The 25,611-nt window shown below is 37.6% G+C and overlaps 1 protein-coding gene across 1 annotated transcript in view; it reads left to right on the top strand.

Annotated features, from left to right (window-relative positions):
- LOC126456165 (Down syndrome cell adhesion molecule-like protein Dscam2) overlaps nucleotides 1-25,611 on the top strand; it is a 358,605-nt gene that overhangs the window by 128,595 nt on the left and 204,399 nt on the right. The window contains exon 6 of the mRNA XM_050091919.1: nucleotides 8,409-8,533. Coding sequence (XP_049947876.1) covers nucleotides 8,409-8,533 — 125 coding nt within the window. The remainder of the gene's footprint in view (nucleotides 1-8,408; nucleotides 8,534-25,611) is intronic.

Genomic DNA, 25,611 nt, shown 5'->3' on the forward strand with positions numbered 1-25,611 from the left:
AGGAGGCATGTCTCGCCCCACAAGTATCTCAGTGTGCTATCCCCTTGCACGCACTCACCTCGCTGTTGAGCTCACGGGTCATGCGTCGGTGGGAGGATGAGTGGCTGGAAGTGACTGACAATAAGCTCCGTATAGTCAAGCCCACAACGCGTGTGTGGTGTACTTCCTTTCAGCCCCGTCGACGGGACGAGGTTCTCCTCACTCGGCTTCGAATAGGCCACAGCCCTATGACGCATGGCTTCCTGCTCCGGCGAGAGAACTCTCCAATGTGTGGTGCTTGCGGCGTCCAGGTCACTGTGCGCCATGTTTTATTGGATTGCGTTTTATTTTCTGACCAGCGGGTCGCGGCTGACTTGCCAGGGGACCTGCCATCTCTTTTAGGCAACACTCGGATGAATGTGGCTAAAGTTTTAAGGTTCTGTGCCCTGTCAAATGTTTTTACAAAGATTTTAGGGAGAGGATTTTAATTTTCTCACTGTGTGACTAGCTCGCCCATATTTTATGTAAGTGGCCAGCCAATAACAATTTCCTGTGACATTCTTTTTGCTATGTTTCCCCTTTCCGTAGGTTTTACTTTCTTAGGTAGCATTTTCCTTCTTTTCCTGCTTTGTTTGAGTGTGTGCGTTAGTTTTCTTAGGTCTGTCCACATTCGTTCCTTTTAATGTGTGTCAGGGCGCTGATGACCTCGATGTTGAGCGCCCATAAGCCCCAACACACCACCACACCACCACCACCATTCTCTTCCGAATGTCCCCCCTTGGTTAGTTCCTTGGCCTCAGATTCAGATGGATCTCTTCCAGGTCTGAAAGCTTCCATCACTTCAATGATGTGTCATTGTTTGTTCAGCCCACTCTTTTGAGAGTTTTGGGATGCTGTTGTTTTTTTACACTGGTGGCTCTAAATCCGTCAATAATGTGGGATATGCCTTTACATCTTCTGTTGACATGAACACCATCTTTTGCCTGCCACATGCGGGGCGTTTACCAAGGAACTGATCGTCATATCCAGGCCCTTTGCTTTATTAAATGATACTCTCTCACCCAGGTTTTATTATGTGCATATTTTATGAATAGCCTTCAGGCTATTGCTTGGTGTTTCTCCCACCACCCCTTGGTCTCTGCTATCCATGACCTTCTCACTGATCTTGACTGTGCTGCTAGTTTGGTTGATTTCCTTTGGGTTCTCCTCCACATGGGATCCCAGGTAATGATCCTGCAGATTGTCTTGGTTGGGTGGGAAAATCAGGAAGGGGAGGGGGAATGGAGGGGACAGCCATCTACTCCCCCTTCTCCATGACCCTTCCAGGGGCTGATCTGCAGTTTTACATTGAATTCCTTGTGGCTCAGTCATGGACTGGCTCTTGGAGGGTCACTCCTTTGTCTAATAAATTCTGTACAATTAAGGGGACTCTCACCATGTGCCATTGTTCCCTTCACTTCTGCCATGAGTCTACCATTCTCTGCCATCTTTCTATCAGCCATACCATGATGACCTATGTTGTTTTTTTTTATTATTGTCTAGTGAGCAGTCCCCCATTTGTAGTTGTGGGCCCCCCTTCACTGTGAGCCATATTTTTCTGCACTGCTCCCAGCATTTGGCTCTTCACACTAAATATATCTTCCCACTCTCCTTGTCCTGGACATTAATGGACAACCCTTATGTTGTTATATCCATCCTCAGTTTTCTTCATGAAAATGGTTTGTCCTTCCAGATTTACGTACCTGAATTTCCTTGTGGAACTAGAGTCTCCCAGTTAGTGTTGGCAGTGGTTTGGTAGACCTACAGCCTTGCCTCCAATGCTAGCCATGTCCCCCCCCCCCTTTCCCCTATGTTTTGTCTGGTCTTTCCTGCCATTTTATTTCCCCTTTTCTTGTGTCTTCTTCCCATGGTGCTGTCCCCATTTTGTCGCAATCATGATATGATTGGGATTGAAATGGGTCGGTGGTGGTGCCGGTACCCCTTGATGCATACTGCCTTTGGGGCACCCACTGCTTTTGCTATTCCTCGCATTCCCCCCCTCCCCTTCTCCCCCCCCCCCCCCAAAATAAAATAAAATAAAATAAAATAAAATAAAAATAAAGTCCCATTGTATTCTTTACTCTTCCTGTGACCCCAAATTTCCTTCTACCTGTTCTCATTTTCCATTGACTGAACTGTGCTGTTGGTGTTGTTCCTTCTTCAGTTTCTGCCACATTGGATAATGGGACTGATGACCTCATTGTATTCTCTTCCTCCCTTCCCCCCCCCCCCCCCCCCCAAGTCAACTGACCCTCTCTTTACATACTGAAGAATCAGAATGACATGTATTATCGAGATAATAAACAATATTGGCTTGTTTATTTATTTATTTTATTTATTTATTTATTTAGCATCCGTGTCATTGTTCTCCAATATAGTGCAAGGAACACTGCCTGGTATGTCTAAATATCATATATCAGTTTTAAAATCAGCTGAAACTATAAAACAGTATTAAGAGAGGATAATATGGATACTTCAAAATACTGTATCATGCAATAACATTGAATACCAGTGGGAAATAATGAAAGATGTAGTGGAGACATCAGCAAATGAAATGCTAGGATGTGAAGTAAGGCATATGAGACCTCTATGTTTCAATTCTGAATGTGATGGTGTATAAGTGGACACTACTGCCATAGTGTACAAGAAGGATGGTGGAACATTACAAAGAAAATATTACAAAGGAAAACAGGGGACTGAACAGAGGACCTACCAGAGAAGAAAGTCAGAATGGATCAAAGTAAAAATTGAAGAAATGGAGCTTTTGAGGAATAAGAATGAGCCAAGATAATTTGATAGAGAAGTAAATGCAGCATGAAGCCATTCACTAGTAGAACAAGTCTGACTAAAGATGAGGCAGGAAAAATTTGAAGTGAGGGAAAAGAGAGATGTTACAAACTCCTCAACTCCAGAACAATATCAAGAACCCCAACAGAGGTACACAATGGAGGAAATGATTCTGATTGCACAGTTCCACCCAACCTAGAAGAAATAAGAGCTACCCTGAAGAAACTGAAAAACAACAAGGCAGTGGAAACAGACTTTATCCTGGCAGAGCTACTTAAGCAAGGAGGCAGTGAACTGGAACAGATCTTCCTAAATATGACTACTTTAGTATGGGCAGTGAAGGAAATGTCCCAGAAATGGAAAGAATGAATAATATGCTCCATTTACAAGAATGGAGATCAGTTAGAATGTGATAGCTATAGGGGGATCACATAACTTAACTCTGGCTATAAAGTATTCTCCAGATGATATTCAACCACCTCCTTCCAATAATTCAGAGAAAGATGGGGACATATCAGTGTGGATTTCTAACAGAAACGTCAACTCTGCAGATCAGATCTGTACTCTACAGGTAGTCATAGGGAAGATGATCAAATTTAGGACTGGCATGCATTATCTATTTATATACTGTAAAGGTGCATATCGCAGTATAGATAGAGTAGCTATAGTATGCCCTGGAAGAACTGGAAATCCGTAGAAAAATGGTGAGGCTAGTGACAATGACAACGATTGAGAGATGAAGTAGCATAAAAATAGGAAGAATGATTCCTGACACAATGAATATCGAAAATGTGGTGTGGCAGGGAGACACACTGGCCTGCCTTATTTTTAATGCTGCCTTGGAGAAGGTGGTGAGAGATGCATGCTTTTTGAGTGGGGGGACAATCTACCATCAATTGGTGCAGATACTCTCTTATGCAAATGACATAAATATAGTAACAAGAATGGAAAAGGCAGTGGGTGAGACATTCATTGAACTTGACTAGGCTATCAGAAATATGAGATTAGACATAAACCAGCAGAAAACAAAATATGTGGCTGCCAGAAAGGGGCATAAGGAGAACATGCCGGCTTCAATAACAATGGGAAACCATACCTTTGAGAGATTGAGCAGTTCTGGTACCTTGATTCAAGAGTCACCTACTCAAAAGACATTTTATATTTTACATTAAGTCAAAAAGAGACTAATAGCAGCCAATGGAGTTTACTTTGCTCTAACAAGTCACTTTTCAAGGCTTCTGATCTACTGCACCAAGAGGTACATCTACATCTACATAGATACTTCACAAGCCACCATACAGTGCATGGCGGACAGTACCCTTGCCACTACTTGTCATTTTCTTTCCACTCACAAATACAATGAGGGAAAAATGAGCATCTGTATGCCTCCATATTTTCCCTAATTTCTTGTATCTTATCTTCATAGTCCTTGTATGCAATGTATGTTGACAGCAGTAGGATCATTTAGCAGTCAGCTTCAAATGCTGATTATCTAAATTTTCTCAATAGTGTTTCTCAAAAAGAAAATCACCTGCTATCCAGTGATGTATGTTGATGGCAGTAGGATCATTTAGCAGTCAGCTTCAAATGCTGGTTCTCTAAATTTTCTCAATAATGTTTCTCAAAAAGAATGTCACCTGCCATCCAGGGATTCCCATTTGAGTTCCCAAAGCATCTCTGTAACACTTACATGTTGTTCAAACCTACCGTTAACTAATCTTACAAGACCTGTGCTCACATACGTGTCTGAAACTTGGACCCTAACAGTGAAAGAAATCTAAATGCTGTACACATTTGAAAGAAAGATTCTCCAAGGAATCATTGGCCCAATTTGTGAAAGATACAATGATGAGTGATACAACAACATTTATAAAGACCTACCTATCAGAATAATAGCAAAATCATCCAGATTCAGGTGAGTTGGGCAGGTAGTGCAGATGACTTTTGCAGAAGTACACAGAAATGTGTTTCAAGGATGACAGAGAGAGTGTGGTCAGCTGAAAATCAAATTTGAGGTTGGAGTCATCAAGAGTCTCCAGAAAACTGCTTACAGAAATTGTAGAGCTCTAGGAACGGACTCAGATTATTGGCAGAAAACTGTTGAGGAGGCCAAGGCTCACAATGAGCTGTAAAGCCGTGAAAGAAGAAGAAAAAGAAGAAACAGAAGTAACATGTAGAAAACATTTGAACAAATAAGTTTTCCGTAGGAGAGTAACAAATTAAGTAATTGTTTTCAACCATTGAAAATTCATAAGTATGTAAAATGAAATTTCACACACCGTTTGTGTATTACATGGCCATACATAGCCTCCTGTATTGCTGTGTTATAGTACCTTGGGCAAAGGATCAGTCAACTCTCAGTACACTGCCAAGGAAGTTGACCCCACATAAAATCCTTTCTAATAATAATAATAATACTTTATTCAACATTGAATGCTTCATTGCATATGAACTAAAACTGGGTACAATTCTTGATACATAACACAATAATACATCTTCTCAATATCTCACTGATTAACAAAATTATTAGATTACAAATAAAATGGTTTGCTTAACACTGTTTACATATTTTTTCAAAGCACTTCTTATTCTGCATGTAAGTGTGATACTCTTCTAATATGTAAAAGAGATTTGGTTACAGGAATTTCTTTAACTGAAATTTAAGGTTGACTAATTTTGAACCTGCACATAGTGCTCCCTTTTTTTAGAGCACTGTCTGTGACTGCTGTTGTAAAATTTTTCCTTGTTTCTGGTATTGTACTGATACAAATCAGAATAAATGAGGGGCTTCAGTCTTTCAGCAAGTAATATGGCTTTTAGAATGTACATTTTTACTGTGGTTACATCATTTTTTGGAAACAACCCACAACATGATTCCTTCTATTGCTCCCCAAATTTCTGTTTCATAATTCAGCTGAGAGGAAAATCAAGCATGGTATGCAGTTTTTAATAAACAGTGTCTTTGCAGAATGTACTAATCAGTTAACTGCAAATATATTCTTAGACAACTTATGTGTTACAGTATCAACAAGTGTGTCCCATTTTAGATTGCTTTGAATTGTTAAACTGAGGAATTTTACACTAAACTCTTGTTTTCAACATCTCTCTTGCACCACAGTCAAAACCAATCTTATAATCATTTTTTCTTTGTAAGGTGTAATATGACCTACTGCAATAACTTTTGTTGCTCCATATTGCATCAAAGTTACTCTGTACAAACATATACTTATTATAACCATTATTGAGTTTCATTTGCATCAGTAAGTAAATTGTTCACTGTCACATTCAGATGAGTTACACATTTCAATAAGAGTTCATTGTGCATACAGAAGGTCCTAAGGGTGTCTTTTTGAAAAATGTGCAAATATCTCACAGATGAGAAAATTATGATAGAGCTGCTATTAACAAATTAACAACCCTTCACATGAGGAAAATTCAGAATATGAAGACAACAATGTTGAAACACATAAACTTGATATCAATTCAGATGTATTGTCCCTTCCAGTGTTGAAATCATGAGTCTGTCCATTACTAAACATTTCAACATAAATAAGGATGGGCAGACTAAATTGGCAGAAGGAACTAATTAGCCATAGCAAGCCAGGCCTTACTAGAGCAGTAGACTCCAGTTGAATATGTTCCCCTTTATCTTAGTGATAGACAATTAACAGCACTCATGTTATACTAATATACAAATTATAAAATTTCTTGGAAGTTTGACAGCTCTTGAGATGTACAAGATGCAGACCAAGGGAGATGAATACTTTTCTGAGTTTTCTGCTATATGCAGGAACTTACAGAGCTTTCCATCTCCATTTCGAAAGATTTGTAGAATACAGAGAGGGCTGACATATTCTCAATTATTATCTCATGTTGCAGAGTCCTATTTTTACTTCACTGGATTAAGGATGGCCATTTTCATATAGGACTACATCAAAATTTAAAACAAAAATATGACTTCATATGTCAAAGAGACTTATTAGTGCAGGGAGATCAGAATATGAGAAAAAAGACCAGGCAACATAGACTATGAGAAAAAAATGTGTCACATACGTCTAAATACAAATAACAGCAATAATTCGTAGTATGAATTCACAGTTTCTCATCATTACAAGACATGAAACCATGAAAATTTCATTCTTTCCAATGTGAAAAGTTTTATCAATTAAACTGTTGACAGTGTACTCACTGATGCAATATGATCATCCATTCCAACTAGATGTTTACTTGAGACTGGCACTACAGATGAAACAAACTTGTAGTAAGGAAGAATCACTAGTACTTAAACTATCTGCAGCTTGCCTGCACTCATTCATTACAAAATTAAAAGTATTAGGTTTTTTGTTGTATCATGTTAATTTTCAAAATATCTCTGAAAAATTTTGTTCTTTTAAAAGAAAAAAGAAATAAATATTTTCACTGATTATGTTATGGATCAGTCAAAAGAGGTACCTTTCTACCATTAGGTTGCTTTATTGTCTGTCAGTTTGGTATAAATTTTGCAACTGATTCTAAACTAATTTCCTGATGAGCCAGAGGCTTGAAACTTTGAATGTAACTCAGAATTAAAAGAAAATGCAGTATTGACTGATTTTCTTGTCTGCTGTGGCAGAGGCTACTTTGTGTATCACTACCATTTCCACCTTTTCCTGTTCCTGTCGAATATTGTTCGCAGGAAGAACAATTGCTGGCAAGCCTCCCTGTGAGTTCATATTTCATTAATTTTACTTTCACACTCTTTTTGTGAGATATATATAGGAAGAAGCAATATACTGTCTGAGTCGGGTGAATGATTGAAGAATTTCACACATATACATGACTAAAAAGTGGGAAATAATTATTTAAATAAAAATTACTTTTTAGTATACCATGTTTTTAAATTGGAGTGAAGAGTACAAAATAATTTCTGCTAGCCCCAGACACATTCCTAATCCCATACAGATAATCCCGAACATTTGTTATTGTGAATTTTAGTAGCTATAAAAATACTTCTTGTGTGACGAAACATAACTGATACATGAATAACACACCTCCATACTATTGCTCTACCAATTAACTGATTCATGAATGACTTATGTCTTTACTGTATCTATTGCATGTGTGCCATATTTTTCATTTTATACCTGACAAGAATTTTCATGCCTATTAAAAACTCACAGTTACAAATTTTCAGGACTATCTGTTTGTGGCTAGAAATCTTTATGGGACTGGGAGACACTATTTTGCATGTTTAAGTCCAATCTAAAAATTTGGTACATTAAAAATTCATCTTTTATTTATGTAATTATTTTTGTTTCTTAGATTCAGGTCAAATTGGCAGAACAAGAGTGTTTGCATCTCAAAATATAATTCACCAGCTTATAGTTAATACTTGTATAGGAAATATATTTCTGCAAGAACTGTAGTCCTAATTGGTACCCATTTGTTCCTTCCTCTGGTAATAAATCAGGAACATTGCAGCAACAAGAAAGATTGTTGAGGGCAAATTGCAAATAATATATTTTTTTCACTGAAAAAAGTAAAAGTGAATGAAGAGAGACTTTAGTTACCATTCTTTTAATTTTGTAATTAGTTTACAGATTAATCACATTTCATTGTTACAGAATCCTGGAAAATGGAAGTCTCTGGATTCAAAACATCCATCCCGAGAACAAAGGATACTACTCCTGTCAGGCCACTAATGGAATAGGAATGGGCTTAAATAAAATTATTTATGTCACTGTTCATGGTATGTTTTTCAAAAAAGTTTATGATGTATCAGCTCATAGAATAACATCATTTATAAACATTAAATTATAATTTAATTATAATTTGAAATGCTATAACCCATCTGTTTGCAATTAAGCTACATTGTTTTTTAAGATGAATGCTTTAATAAATACTAGCTGACTACCCAGCATTACCTTGTCTTTCATTAGATACTATGAAGAATAAAATCAATCTATAGTATAAAAGGAACTTACTTTAGTTAAATTTTTTTAAGTTTAAATATGGTGTACAAATCATAATGTAAACTTTGGTGTAATGTTAATGTAGTTGGAAGTAGACCGATGGTGTCAGAGTAATTGCCTGTACATTCAGCAATCAGTACTGTAGCTTTGATACACTGTTTCCAGTGATGAATGATTATTCATAATACGTTGGAGTAGGAAAACATTGTCCTGCATGTATAATTTCTTCCAGAAGCATTTGAAGAGTGCTGTTCATTAAATTTGACTAAGTTTTGACATAAACATCATTGGAACTCTCAACAATTGACCTGAAAATTCCGGGAGTGACTGTAATAGCAGCTGTTTTAGGCTATTTTTACAGTTTGCTCCTTCATACCTCACCCCAATCTCTTTGGCTGTTATGTCATCTAATGAGCCCAAAAACTTTGGATTCAGTTCTAGTTTTGGTCAGTTTTACTTATCTTTACAGATTATCATGTCCTTATCCTGTAGCACCCTGATAGGTATGAAATGTTATTAGAAAAATGACCTTGAAGAGTGCGTATAAAATACTATTACCACTTCAGTTACTTTTGTATGCCATCCCACATGCTTACATAAGGCTACTAGACATTTTGTACCACCAGTATTTTGTGACAGTGATATGTGTACCATGCTTACTTAAAATTAGTGTATGCATTACATTTTTATACTTTATATGTCAACCCCCCTTTTCCACCCAAATTCCCACACTCATTCTTATGGATTAATTGCCATCAGTAGTCTTTGGCTAGTAATCAAAATTTCCTGGGTTTCAACCTAGTCACTACTTGAATTTTAAAGGAAAATGATCGTCAAAGCCAGCCAAAGACTTTCAGTATAAGGAGGCACACTCATTCTGCCAATGGACTTGCCAAAGAGAGGGGAGGAGTGGACAGAGACTCAGGGCACTCCTTTGCCCTTGGGTTAGTAAACTGCCCCTAAAGAGTAGAAGAATCAGCAATTATAAACTGCATGAGGATGCAGAAGGCAATGGAAATCACTGCTTTTAAAACACCTTGTATGGTATCTCCAGAAAATGTGGCCTGTAATTAAAAAAGCATCACAATGATCACTCCATTGGCTAAAGAGTCCAGATTAGTCACCCATTTGGTCTCAGGAAAGGAATGGAAGGTCATAAGTCTGAATGTTGTTGTGTGATGAAACAAGCTGGAATAATTTCAATTCCCCTCTTGTTTTGCCCTCTGCCTCCTTTAATTCATTTTGCTACTTTTAACTAATTATCATTAACACATGTGAATATAATCTGCATTTCCATAAAATAGAAAGATTGGCCCTCAGTTTTAAAGTAAATAACACCAGATCTAATTTTGTGCTTAGTTTTATGTATGTAATTGATTTTTTAATTTGTTTTGCCTATTCCTAGTTAGTATCTTTTGTTATTGGGTGAAACCAGTGATTGTTTCGTAACTTAAATTCTATTGTTGAAATATAAAAAAGTATAAATTCCGTAATAATTGTAAACTTTGGAAGACAAAGTACTAGTAATCTTAAGTATCTATTTATATCTAAAAACAAAGATGGTGTGACTTACCAAACGAAAGCGCTAGCACGTCGATAGACACACAAACATACACACAAAATTCTAGCTTTTTCAACCAACGGTTGCTTCGTCAGGAAAGAGGGAAGGAGAGGGAAAGACGAAAGGATGTGGGTTTTAAGGGAGAGGGTAAGGAGTCATTCCAATCCCGGGAACGGAAAGACTTACCTTAGGGGGAAAAAAGGACAGGTATACACTCACACACACACATATCCATCCACACATATACAGACACAAGCAGACACCGTAATCTACTATACAATTTTATCCCGCCTATATATACTCAATAATACATCACCCTCTTCCAAGATATATGTCTGCTTGTGTCTGTATATGTGTGGATGGATATGTGTGTGTGTGCGAGTGTATAACCATCCTTTTTTCCCCCTAAGGTAAGTCTTTCCGCTCCCGGGACTGGAGTGACTCCTTACCCTCTCCCTCAAAACCCACATCCTTTCATCTTTCCCTCTCCATCCCTCTTTCCTGACGAAGCAACCGTTGGTTGCGAAAGCTAGAATTTTGTGTGTATGTTTGTGTTTGTTTGTGTGTCTATCGACATGCCAGCGTTTTCGTTTGGTAGGTCACATCATCTTTGTTTTTAGATATATTTTTCCCATGTGGAATGTTTCCCTCTATTATACAAGTATCTATTTAGCTCTATTCAGAAACATGTTAGCAAAACCAGCTCTTCATTAATTCCAAAATAATTAACAGTTTTGTCAAAAGTATTGTTTGTGTAACTATATTTGTTAATTTCATGATTTAAACAAATAATTCATCTTAACCCTTGTAATAGAAGAAACTGTTAAAAAGAACCAATTTTTCAATGTAGTCACTTAATTTAATGAGTTAAGTCTTAATCATAATTTCTGTAATTTTAACTTCAAACATTGTGTAGTTTCAGTACCTATTATTGTGGTGATATATAAGGGCTGGATATTTGATCATGAGACGGTCAGTCCACGGCCGATTTTCAGACTAGTAACCTGTGCTGTTTAGAACAACAATGATTCAACTTAACAGTGTAATAAGTGTTAAACAATTAAGCCATATGTTAAAACAGTGACAGTGTCTGCTCCATAAGTACATGGTTATTCTTCAAGAACTATGAACTTTGTGGCTACATTTTTATTGCTCATAGATGTTCAACAGTAAAGTAATGTAGCAGTATGTGGAGTTTTGCCTGCAAACTATTAATGAGGCTTGTCGCAAGTTAAACAGTAGTGTACTGGCCATATAATGGTGTATTATCGGGGGTTCTGAACAGTGAAATTAAAGTACAGTGAAACACAACTGTGCACCTGTTGGCTACATAATTTGCAGTAGTCAGTGTTGGAATCCACAACCCATTTTTTCAATCAGTGTAGCAATGCAGTATGTTGACACCAAGGACAACAAACAACAACTGAAGAAATAAAAAGTAGGAGGGACAGCCACAGTTGGGCAGCTAGAAAATCTGTAAAATGGAAATCCAAAGACTCGCTCTAGATACAGTGGGGGTCTGTAACAGAAAATCATTTAATTATGTAATGGCTTCAGCATGAATAGGAAGGCTGTGCAGTGAATGAGTTACTGTTCAGGGATAGGATTATTCTCTTCATAATTGGCAGCACACCAGCACCAATGACAGTAGTAAGATGTCTACTGACACCAGCAGCAGAAGATGAAGATGAGAGAAAGTAATGAAGATAATGAATATGTAATTCAGTATGTGAAGGGAGATGAAAATCTAATAATAATGGGTGATGAGAACACAATAGCAGGAGAGGAAACAGAAAATATAGTTATGGGAGAACATGGGTTCACTATTAGGAATGAGAGAGGAGAGAGACAATATGAATTTTGCAATAAATTTCAGCTTGTGATATGAATACACTGCTCAAGAACCACAGGAGGAGTAGGTGTACTTGTAAAGGGCCTGGAGACACATAAAGATTCCAACTGGATTACATCATTGTCAGACAAGAGATTCTCAAATCAAATATTGGATGATAAAGTATACACAGGAGCAGACACAGGCTCAGGTCACAATTTAGTTATGATGAAGAGAAGAGTGACGTGCAAGAGAATCATCCAGAAGAATCAATGTGGAAAGAAATACTGAAGGGCTGAGGAATGACGTGGTGTGTTTCATGTTCTATATGGCTGCAGATACATGTGATAATGGATACCATAATGGATGGTTCAGTTGAAAAAAAAATGGGTTTCTCTAAAAATAGCAGTCACACAAGTTAGACAGACATATATAGGTACAAGGAAGGTAACTGTGAAGAAACCTTGGCTAACAGAAGAAATATATCAGTTGATTGATAAGAGAAGAAAAACAAAAATGGTCAAGAAAAAGCAAGCAAAAAAGGAGTGCAGGAAAACCAAGGCAAAATAGCTGCAGTAACAGTGCAAAGAAATCCAAGTGAAATGGTCATTGCCTGACTGAATATTATACAGAAAAGTCAAAACATCAGAACAATGTTTAGTGAAACTAAAAGCATAGACATTAACATTAAAGAGTGCAATGGGAATTTCACTGTGAAGCACAGAGGAAAGAGCAAACAGGTGGAAAGAGAACACTGAAGACCTCTACAAGGAGGAGGGCCTATAAGGTTATGTGATTTAGAAAGAAAGGAGTGTTTGCATGGAGGACATAAGGAGATCCATTTATAAAGTCAGAATTTGACAGAGTTTTGTAAGATTTGTGATCAAATAAGGGAAAAACCATAGATAATATCCTTTTAAATTTCTGAAGTTATTGCGAAAAGTGACCCAGATGACTATTAAAGATTCTCTGGAACACCAAGTTTGAAGACATATTGTCAAATTTCTGAAAAAATGTCATCTGTACAATTCTGAAGATAGCAAGACTAGATAAGTGTGAGAACTATGACACAATCTGTTTACAGTTCAAGCATCCAAGATGCAAACCAGAATAATATACAGCAAAATGGAAAAGAAAACTGCAGATCTGTTAGATGACAAACAGTTTAGCTTTAGAAAAGGTAAAGTCATGATAGAGGCTGGTCTGACAATTTGCTTCACAGTGGAAGCAAAACAAAGGAAAATCCAAGACATTGTTCATAGGGTTTATTGAACAAAAAAAGCATTCAGCATTGTAAAATGGTGCAAGTTGTTCAAAATTCTGAGAAAAATGGGAATAAACTATAAGGAAAGATGAGTAGTAAATATGTATAAGAACCAAGTGAATACAAGGCCAAAATGAAGTTCTCAGATTAGGAACATAGTAAGAGAGGATTTAGTGTTCCACCCATTATTTTTATTATGAAGAATCAATAATGTAAATAAAAGGAAGATTGAGAGGTGAGATTAAAATTCAGACTGTAAGAATATCAATGATACGATCTATAGATGACATTGTTATTGTCAGTGACAGTCAGAAAGAATTTCAACTCGTTGAATGGAATGACTGGCATAATGATCACACACTATAGACTGGGAATCAACCAAAGAAAGATGAATGTAATGATGAGTAGAAGAAATGACATTAACAACAAACTTAATGTCAAAATTGGAGTCCATAAAGTAGACAAACTGAAAGAATTATGCTAATTTGGAAGCAAAATTATGCATTATCGACAAAGCAAGAAGGATATAAGAAGCAGACTATCACAGGCTAAGAGGACTTTCCTCATGAAAAATAGTCCATTATTGTCAAATGTAGGACATGCTATTTTATATGTAAGGTGACCATAGCCATATCATTCCATGCTTTGAATAAACAAGACCACTATGACTGTTAGAGTTCTTTATTGGAGAATAATTGTTCTTGTATAAATATCTGTAATATGAATACACTGTTCAAGAACCACATTAGGAGTAAGTGTACTTGTAAAAGGAAAGGAGACACATGAAGATTCCAGCTGGATTACATCATTGTCAGACAGAGATTTTGAAATCAGATATTAGATGATAAGGTGTACACAGAAGTAGACTTGGACTCAGGTAACAATTTAGTAGAGATGAAGAAGAGACTGGTGTTTAAGAGAATCATCCAGAAGAATCAGTGCGGAAAGAAATACAGAAGGACTGAGGAATGAAGTGGTGTGTTTAATGTTCTGTATGGTTGCAGATACCTGTGATAATGGATAACATACTGGACAGTTCAGTTGAAAAGAAATAGGCTTCTCTAAAAATAAATACTGTATAAATATTGTTCTCCAATAAGCAATCCTAACACTCACAGCAGTCTTGTTTATTCAAATTATCAAACATAGTCTTTAATTTTAGGAAGAAATTTCTGACAATGTATGTTTGAAGTGCAGCATGACATGGAAGCCATCATAGACTGTAGGGAAACTGGAAAGGAAGTGAGCTGATGTGTTTTAGATGTTGTGCTAAACAAGAATGTTGAAAATTAGGCGAAATGATGAGTAATGAGGAGGTTCTCCACACAACTGGTGAAGAGAGAAACATATGGAAATTATTGACAAGGGTGATGGGACATGTGTTAAGCCATAAAGGAATAACTTCAATGTTACTAAGGGAGCCATTTTGAAAAGAAAAAGAAAAACCCTTCCCATCTCTGCCAGATACAAAAATAGACAGAGATAACAAAAGATAGAGATAAAAAAAAATCATCATAACCGTCAGCCTAGTAACACCAAAAGCTGTGAATTTTACGCTAGTCTGGTCATTTTTAATATTTTTACACTCGTTTTGTTGTAGGAACATTTTACCACTGAATCAGAATCTGAATCAGAGGCTCAGATGGTTTTGCGACCATGTTGGCTGCAGATTCCTTGACTTGCGCCATAGGGTGGCGGGTTTCGGGTTCCGCTGAATAGGTCAGGAGTTCACTACACTCAGCTTGCAGCTACACGGGTAGCAGAGGCTGTGTGACATGGACTGGGCGGTTCTTTAGGTTAGAAGGCCTCGGGAAAGTACAGGGTGGGCTGCAATCTAAAAGGATGCATGGCAAATACAGGACGTGCTTGGATCAAGGAACAGTCGGAATTGTAGTTGTAAATTGTTGTAGTTGTGCTGGGAAAGTCCCTGAGCTTCAAGCACTAATAGAAAGCACAGAAGCTGAAATCGTTATAGGTACAGAAAGCTGGCTAAAGCCTGAAATAAGTTCTGCAGAAATTTTTACGAAGTCTCTGATGGTGTTCAGGAAAGATAGATTAGGCAAAACTGGTGGTGGAGTGTTTGTTTTTGTCAGTAGCGGTTTATCTTGTAGTGAAGTCGAAGTAGATACTCCGTGCAAATTGGTATGGGTGGCGGTTATACTTAACAGCCGAACTAAGTTAATAATTGGCTCCTTCTAATGACCCCCAGACTCCGATGATATGGTTGCTGAACAGTTCAGAGAAAATTTGAGTCTCGTAACAAATAAATACCCCACTCATACGATTATAGTTGGTGGGGACTTCAACCTTCCCTCGATATGTTTGCAAAAATACTTGTTCAAAACCGGTGGTAGGCAGAAAACATCTTCCGAGATTGTCCTAAATGCTTTCTCCAAAAATTATTTCGAGCAGTTAGTCCACGAACCCACGCTAATTGAAAATGGTTGCAAAAACACCCTTGACATCTCAGCCATAAACAATCCAGAGCTAATAGAGAGCATCATGACTGATACAGGGATTAGTGATCACAAGGTCATTGTAGCTAGGCTCAATACCGTTTCTTCCAAATCCACCAGAAACAAATGCAAAATAATTTTATTTAAAAAAGCGTATAAAATGTCACTAGAAGACTTCCTAAGAGAAAATCTCCATTCCTTCCGAACTGACTATGCAAATGTAGACAAGATGTGGCTCAAATTCAAAGATATAGTAGCAACAGCAATTGAGAGATTCATACCTCATAAAGAGATAAGAGATGGAACTGATCCCCCATGGTACACAAAACAGGTCCGAACTCTGTTGCAGAGGCAACGGAAAAAGCATGTGAAGTTCAGAAGAACGCGAAATCCCGAAGATTGGCTAAAATTTACAGACGCGCGAAATTTGGCACAGACTTCAATGCGAGATGCCTTTAATAGGTTCCACAATGAAACATTGTCTCGAAATTTGGTAGAAAATCCGAAGAAATTCTGTTCATATGTAAAGTACACAAGCAGCAAGACGCAGTCAATACCTTCACTGCGCAGTGCTGATGGTACTGTTACTGACGACTGTGCCACTAAAGCGGAGTTATTGAACACAGTTTTCTGAAATTCCTTCACCAGGGAAGACGAATGGAATATTCCAGAATTTGAAACACAAACAGTTGCTAGCATGAGTTTCTTAGAAGTAGATACCTTAGGGCTGCAAAGCAACTCAAATCGCTCAATACGGGCAAGTCTTCAGGTCCAGATTGTATACCGATTAGGTTCCTTTCAGATTACACTGATACAATAGCTCCCTACTTACCAATCATATACAACCGCTCGCTCACCGCTAGATCTGTACCTACAGACTGGAAAATTGCACAGGTCGCACCAGTGTTTAAGAAGGGTAGTAGGAGTAATCCATCGAACTACAGACCTATATCATTGACGTCGGTTTGCAGTAGGGTTTTGGAGCATATACCATATTCAAACATTATGAATCACCTCGAAGGGAACAATCTATTGACATGTAATCAGCATGGTTTCAGGAAACATCGTTCCTGTGCAACGCAGCTAGCTCTTTATTCGCACAAAGTAATGGCCACTATCGACAGGGGATCTCAAGTTGATTCCGTATTTCTAGATTTCCGGAAAGCTTTTGACACCGTTCCTCACAAGCAACTTCTAATCAAGCTGCGGGCCAATGGCGTATCATCTCAGTTGTGTGACTGGATTCGTGATTTCCTGTCAGGAAGGTCGCAGTTCATAGTAATAGACGGCAAATCATCGAGTAAAACTGAAGTGATATCAGGTGTTCCCCAGGAAGTGTTCTGGGACCTCTGCTGTTCCTGATCTATATAAATGACCTGGGTGACAATCTGAGCAGTTCTCTTAGGTTGTTCACATATGATGCGGTAATTTACCGTCTAGTAAGGTCATCCAAAGACGGGTATCAGTTGCAAAGCGATTTAGAAAAGATTGCTGTATGGTGTGGCAGGTGGCAGTTGACACTAAATAACGAAAAGTGTGAGGTGATCCACATGAGAAATCTGTTGGAATTCGATTACTTGATAAATAGAACAATTCTCAAGGCTGTCAATTCAACTAAGTACGTGGGTGTTAAAATTACGAACAACTTCAGTTGGAAAGACCACATAGATAATATTGTGGGGAAGGCAAGCCAAAGGTTGCATTTCATTGGCAGGACACTTAGAAGATGCAACAAGTCCACTAAAGAGACAGCTTACACTACACTCATTCGTCCTCTGTTAGAATATTGCTGTGCGGTGTGGGATCCTTACCAGGTGGGATTGACGGAGGACATCGAAAGGGTGCAAAAAAGGGTGGCTTGTTCTGTATTATCATGTAATAGGGGAGAGAGTGTGGCAGATATGATATGTGAGTTGGGATGGAAGTCATTAAAGCAAAGACGTTTTTTGTCGTGGCAAGATCTATTTACAAAATTTCAGTCACCAACTTTCTCTTCTGAATGCGAAAATATTTTGTTGAGCCCAACTACATAGGTAGGAATGATCATCAAAATAAAATAAGAGAAATCAGAGCTAGAACAGAAAGGTTTAGGTGTTCATTTTTCCTGCACGCTGTTTGGGAGTGGAATGGTAGAGAGACAGTATGATTGTGGTTCGATGAACCCTCTGCCAAGCACTTAAATGTGAATTTCAGAGTAGTCATGTAGATGTAGATCTAGATTTAATATGTGTTCCTAGGTAGTAAATCACATGGGTACCAAGTTAGGTTAGATTTTGTCATAAGTGTATAAAGTTTGATTGAAACTGGTCAGGCTTTATTCCAAGAGTGCAGTTTTCTTTCAGATAATAATTTGTATTTGTATCAAGTTTGATTGAAACTGCTCCTGTTATTTCAGAAGACACACATGATATGAGCAGATACTCAAAGTTCCTGGAATAAGATGGGCTGTGTGAGCTTGTGTAGTACACAGTTTTCTTGTTAAGCATTCTTGTTATGTGTTATTGCATAACCTCTTAATATTTAAATCCTCCTGGCTTTAATCAGGGAAGTGTTGTCTGCTTTTAGTGAATTCTTTTGCCACGGCTGTTTTCACCTTGCCTTATTTTTTTATTATTACTATTATTTTGAAAAGTGTAAGTGAGCAAAGTGTGGTTGTGAAAAATTACTGTCTGAATTTTTTTTTCTCTTCAGAAATGGTGACCTATTGAGGCTTTGTTCTGGACATCTTTTAACTGCATGAACGTAGAAAAACATTGAAAAAATCTGTGAACTTGTCATTGAAGACAAATAGTGGACCACTGAACATGGAGCAGTGTTAACAAGATTTTCTTGGAACATGGTTCAGTGAATTTTAACAGAAAATTTGGGACTCCAAAGAGTCATTTCCAAATGTGGATTTCAGGTTCTTACTATCAATAAGAACAGTCTCAAACAGAATGAGCATTTTTACAAGTTACTTTCTAGTGGTGAATCATGGTTTTACGCCTACACTGAAAAACTGAGAGCACCCCCCCCCCCCCCCCCCCTCATGAATGATCAATCTTGTTTGTTAAATTCACTCTTTTCTGTCCATGGGTTTGTCAAACAAGACTGCAGATGTACCAACAAGTTCATCAATTTAACCTTGCTTTTGAAGCAGACACTGTTCATGTAGTGAAATATTTTGACACTAGTACGAATAGTTATCAATGCAGACAACACACTTCTTGCATTGGCTTAAGCTCTAAGTGTAAAGAAAAAAAAGAAAAAAAATTAGATGGTGGTCCAGGCAATGGTTAAAATTGAAAATTGTTAAACGAAATATTACGCTCAGAACTTGATAATTACTTCAACTTTCTCCAAATGGATAGTAAAACTTTTAATAAATGGTTAGAGTTACTGCACCCTCTCAGTGAAAAAGAGGACACAAGTTTGTGAAAATGTATTCATTTCTACATGGTCCTCTAATGACAGTTCATTAAAATATCACAAAATGGAAACTTATATCTGTGGAAGAACTGGAAAGCTTTATTTTAGTTGCCCCGCCCCCCTCCCACTGCCCCTCTTGTTGCATAGAATATTATTCTTAATCTCTTCCTGTACAGTACTTGGCTGGGAAACATGCAACACTTCTACCATTTTGAAAACTGCCAGTGCTCTTTTGTATTTACCTTTAACCATAGTTTCCAAAATTGTGAATACTCATGATGACAGTGAGATAACAGCTTTTCACTAAACATGAATGGTGAGACATGAACACAAACAATCAGTGCAATCTTGTCAAATCTGCCTTCAGTCAAACTTTCTCTCAAACACAGTCCATGTTTGATGAACAATTCAAACAAAGCCACACTTGTTGTGATAATAAAAAGACATTTTCCTTCCTTTGCATGTAGCATAGATGAATTTCAAATATTAGTTAGTGAACTTATGTTAGTCTGCTCTGAAGATGAATTTGAATTTAAGATGGCGGCTAGTGTTAATATGCATAGTGTTCATGTGGGAAAAAGTGAAAATTACACCGATAAAAACAGCGTGTGCACGAATTGTAGTGATGAAATCAGAAAGTTAAATGATCGTTTAAGTAGTCTGCAATTAACCATTAATACTCTGATGAGCGAACTAAAAAAACTTACGACCAGAAAGTGTGAACCTACATCAAACTTGCCTCACAGTAACCACGAAATTCCAGGCAAAGTGAAAAACAAAGTGCCTCATTCTCAACAAAGGTTATTGTATGACCCTAATACCGCGTTTACAAGCAGGTTCAGTGTGCAATCAACCGTGCAAGGTAAGAAACATTGTGCATGTGATAAAACTAACTTCCGAGCTGAATATGAAACTAAAAATACGCGGAGTGATACATCCAAAAGAATGCCTAACAACTCAACTACTGCTATGAAAGGAAATGAAACTGAAAGACCTGAACACTTACGTGACCCAAATATGAAGTATATGTCCAGCGCTGATACTAAATTGTTTAGCCATAACGACGGTGGACCTTCTAAACAGGCAGAGAAACCTAAACGAAGAAAAGTAGTTTTGATGGCAGACAGTCATGGTCGTGGATTTGCTCGCCTTCTGAACGGTCAGTCCAGTTTACAAACAATCGCTTACATAAAGCCTGGTGCTTCTATGTCGGAAGTTTGCAATCATGTACGATCCACAGACGTTGCTGACTTATCCTCTGAAGACTTTGTTGTGCTAATTAGTGGGTCAAATGACGTATATAAAAACGAAACCCACAAAGCAAAACAAGAACTAAAAAGGTGCTTAGGACAGTTGACACACACAAATGTTTTAGTGCTGAACATTCCACATCGGCATGACTTACCGTCTTGGTCATGCGTAAATAAAGAAATAATCAATGCCAACCAACAAATTTCATTACTTTGCAAACATTTCAGAAATGTAGAACTCGTAAATGTTAATAATATTGGGCGCAGATTCCACACATTACATGGATTGCACGTTAACAACATGGGGAAAAAACTGCTCGTCGGAAAAATTGAAGAAATTATCACCAAGAGGCATCAAACACTCAAAAGTAAAATCATCCTGGATTGGCCCCCCAAATATTCGAAGGAAACAACGCCAGCAAGACCTCACTCACCAACATCAACAACAAAAGAAGGAACTAGGTGCCTCCAATATTCGGGCACAGTGAATGCAGTAACAGCTCTACCAATTGCAGACCCAGCTCAAACACCAGCAGCAATATTATCAACAGCAGGTGCAGCAGCTGAACAACTACCAGGGGAACCAGACACAGAAGAAAATGCTGCTGCAGATGATAATAGAAGAATAGGTGCAGTCGGGAAAAGAAAAGCAGTACTTCCAGCACATCTGAATGATTTTTTATTGACAGGGTAAAGGTAAGTGATCAATTAAATATGCCAAAGTCTAACTATATGCCAAAGCCTAACAAACCCTTTAATTTCATGCTGATTCATCAAAATGTCCAATCATTGCTAAACAAATTAAGTGAAGTTGAAATTTTATGTACTGATGAGCTAAAAAACGTTTCTGTAGTGTGTATAACTGAACACTGGCTGCCTAAAGATGCAATGTCAGTCACAAAACTTGCAGACTTCAATCTTTCTTCATCATTTTCTAGAATTACATCCAGTCATGGAGGGTCATGTATATTTGTTAAAAGTGGCATTGATTATTGTAACATAAAATGCATTGAACTGTTAGCTGAAGAGAAAATTTTTGAAGTATCCGCAATTGAACTCTCTGCATTAAAATTAATAATCATCTGTGTATATAGGAGCCCTGATGGGAACTTAAATGATTTCTGTCACCAACTAGAAGCAGCTTTAAATACTATAAAAAACTTCAACAAAACAGTGATCATATGTGGAGATTTTAATATTGATTTTCAAGAAATCTCAAAAGACCAGCAAAGCTTGATGACCCTACTGGAAACATATAACATAAAAGCCACCATAGACTCTCCTACAAGAGTTACACCAACAACTAGCTCAACAATTGATCAGATATTAATAAACACAAATGTAAATCACAATTTATGTGCCGGAAATCTTAATACTGGCTTCAGTGATCACTATGCACAGTTTATTGCTTTGCACACCCCAAGTGAAACAACTGAGAAAGAGGAACTTGTAAAAGAAGCAAGGAAATTCACTAACAAACAAATAAACCTTTTTGTACAGAGACTAAGTAAAGAAACTTGGTATGAAGTGTATACCTGTGAAAATACTAACAAAAAGTTTGAAAAATTCATGGAAATCTTCATGTCATACTTTGAAGCTGCATTTCCATTAAAAAAGCAAAAATGTCAACCTAACTTCAAGAAGAACAAATGGATTACAATAGGTATTAGAATATCTTGTGCAGAGAAAAGAAGATTACACGATATAGCAAAGACACAGAACATGCCTCATGAATTTCATTTGTACCTGAAGAATTACAAGAGGATCCTCAAAAATGTTGTAAGGAAAGCTAAAACAATGGCAAATGACAAATACATTGAAAACTCAAAAAACAAGTCTAAAGCTATATGGGAAGTTATAAAAAATCAAACAAGTGAAACTAAACAATATAAAAATGTGAACTTATGTTATGAAGGACAAATGATTTCTTGCCCAACAGAAATTGCAGGGACCTTCAACAAATATTTTGCAAACGTAAGTGAAGAGTTGGTGAGTGGACTGGAAGAACACAACAAAATATCACCTCCAACATGCAATAGTGTGAGAAATGTGTCTACATCTTTGTTCCTTTCACCCACAAATTCTGAAGAAATTTTATCAGTTATAAAAACCTTGAAAAAAGGCTACTCATGTGGAATTGATGGAATTCCAGATGCAATTATTAAAAAATGCTGTCTTGCCTTAGCTGAATCCTTGACACATTTGTGCAACAGTTCACTGGCATCAGGAACCTTCCCTTCATGCTTAAAAACAGCAAAGCTGAAACCACTGTTTAAAAAAGGAAATCCAGAATGTGTTTCAAATTATAGACCAATAGCCCTACTGCCTGTATTTTCTAAAATTTTAGAAAAAGTTTTTTATAAGAGATTGTCTGATTTCCTAAATAAAAATAAGATTCTCTCTCCTTCACAGCATGGCTTCAGGAAAGGCTATTCAACTGAAAGTGCAATATTTGAATTTCTTAATGAAATCTATACTAAACTGGATGCAGGTGAGTTTGTGACAGGCATATGTCTTGATTTATCTAAAGCTTTTGACGTCATTGACCATAGTGCCCTACTGCAGAAGCTTGACCAGTTAGGAATTAGAGGTATATCCAATGAGTGGCTCAAGACATACCTATGTGGTCGCAAACAGGTGGTTGAAGTGCAATATACTGACCATAACAAAATCAGCTACTACTATTCAGGGTATGAAAATGTGAAATATGGTGTCCCTCAAGGATCAGTATTAGGACCCATTCTGTTTCTCCTCTATGTCAATGATCTTATGTACAACAAGTATTGCCAAACTACCCTCCAATTTGCAGATGATACAAGCTTCCTTATTAGTGGTAAAACAGAAGAAAAACTTAAAGACTCCGCTATCCAAACAATGAACAGTGTAGAACAGTGGTTCAGCTACAACAAGCTAATTATAAACAAAGAAAAGACAGTAGCACTGAATTTCTATAATGTAAAAGGAAGACACCACCCAAACATAGAAATAGAACTTAGGGACAGAGTTCTTGAAAGTGTTGACAGCACTAAATTTCTGGGACTCTGGCTCCAGAACAACACAAAATGGGCGGTACATATTGAATATTTGCAAAGAAAACTAAGCAAAACCTGTTACATGATACGGATCTTAAAAACTTGTTGCAGCAAAGCCAGCCTGTTAAATGTATACTACTCCTATGTGCATTCTGTAATTAAATATGGCATAATCTTCTGGGGCAATACAACAACAAATATTAAACTTTTCAGGATGCAAAAGAGAATACTAAGAATTATTGAAGGGGTAAACAATACGAAATCGTGCAGACCCATATTCAAAAAACTGTCAGTTCTTCCTCTTCCCTGCATTTTTATCTATGAAACATCAGTTTTCATCAAACAATATATCAATAGACACCCAGATATCTTATTAAAAAATGAAGATATACATGCACACAATACAAGGCAAAAATCTGACCTTCATGTGAAACAGGTGAGAACATCATTGTGCCAAAAAGGCACACTACATACTGGGATAAAGATTTTCAATAATCTACCTAAACATATTAAATCAATAGGTAAACTCTGTGGTTTTAAGGCTGAAGTAAAGGCATATTTAATTGATCATTGCTTTTACAGTCTGACAGAATATATAAAAGCCAAAGAACAAAAATAAAGATGCATTATTAATATTCTAATTTGTATGTTGCCTGTAATGTTTGTTGTATTTATGAATCTGTGCTAAATTACTTCAATATCTAGTCCTTAGGATTGCAATACAAACTGTATTTTATCTTGTAAATACCTAACCATGTCCAATATCCTTGTATATATTCTATACATATAGGATTTGAAGGACTAAATAAAATAAAATAAAATCTAGAAATGAACTACACCAAAATCAAGATCAAGCTGAAGGAATGAACACCAGAGAGAAGTAAATGAGTTGGGAATACACAAATGCAAAGGGTCACAGAATATGTACACTACTGGCCATAAAAATTGCTGCACCATGAAGATGATGTGCTACAGATGTGAAATTTAAGTGACAGGAAGAAGATTCTGTGATAAGCAAATGATTAGCTTTTCAGAGCATTCACACAAGGTTGGCGCCGGTGGCGACACCTACAACATGCTCACATGAGGAAAGTTTCCAACTGATTTCTCATACACAAACAGCAGTTGACCGGCGTTGCCTGGTAAAACATTGTTGTGATGCCTCGTATAAGGAGGAGGAATGCGTACCATCACATTTCCGGCTTTGACAAAGGTCGGATTGTAGCCTATCGCTATTGTGGTTTATCGTATCGCGACATTGCTGCTCGCGTTTGTCGAGATCCAATGACTGTTAGCAGAATATGGAATCAGTGGGTTCAGGAGGGTAATACGGAATGCCATGCTGGATCCCAACAGCCTCGTATCACTAGCAGTCAAGATGCCAGACATCTTATCCACATGGCTGTAACAGATCATGCAGCCACGTCTCAATCCCTGAGGCAACAGGTGGGGACGTTTGCAAGACAACAACCATCCGCGCAAACAGTTTGACGATGTTTGCAGCAGCGTGAACTATCAGCTCGGAGACCATGGCTGCGGTTACCCTTGATGCTGCATCACAGACAGGAGTGCCTGCGATGGTGTACGCAAGGACGAACCTTGGTGCACGAATGGCAAAACGTCATTTTTTCAGATGAATCTAGGTTCTGTTTACAGCATCATGATGGTCGCATCCATGTTTGGCGACATTGCGGTGAACGCACATTGGAAGTATGTATTCGTCATTGCCGTACTGGCGTATCACCCAGCGTGATGGTATGGGGTGCCATTGGTTACACGTCTCGGTCACCTCTTGTTTGCATTGACGGCACTTTGAACAGTGGACGTTACATTTCAGATGTGTTACGACCTGTGGCTCTACCCTTCATTCGATCCCTGCGAAACCCTACATTTCAGCAGAATAATGCACGACCGCATGTTGCAGGTCCTGTACGGGTCTTTCTGGATACAGAAAATGTTTGACTGCTGCCCTGGCCAGCACATTCTCCAGACCTCTCACCAATTGAAAACGTCTGGTCAATGGTGGCCGAGCAACTGGCTCGTCACAATACAC

Source organism: Schistocerca serialis, chromosome 2 (assembly GCF_023864345.2).
Source record: "Schistocerca serialis cubense isolate TAMUIC-IGC-003099 chromosome 2, iqSchSeri2.2, whole genome shotgun sequence".
In the NCBI taxonomy this organism is placed as follows: Eukaryota; Metazoa; Arthropoda; class Insecta; order Orthoptera; family Acrididae; genus Schistocerca; species Schistocerca serialis.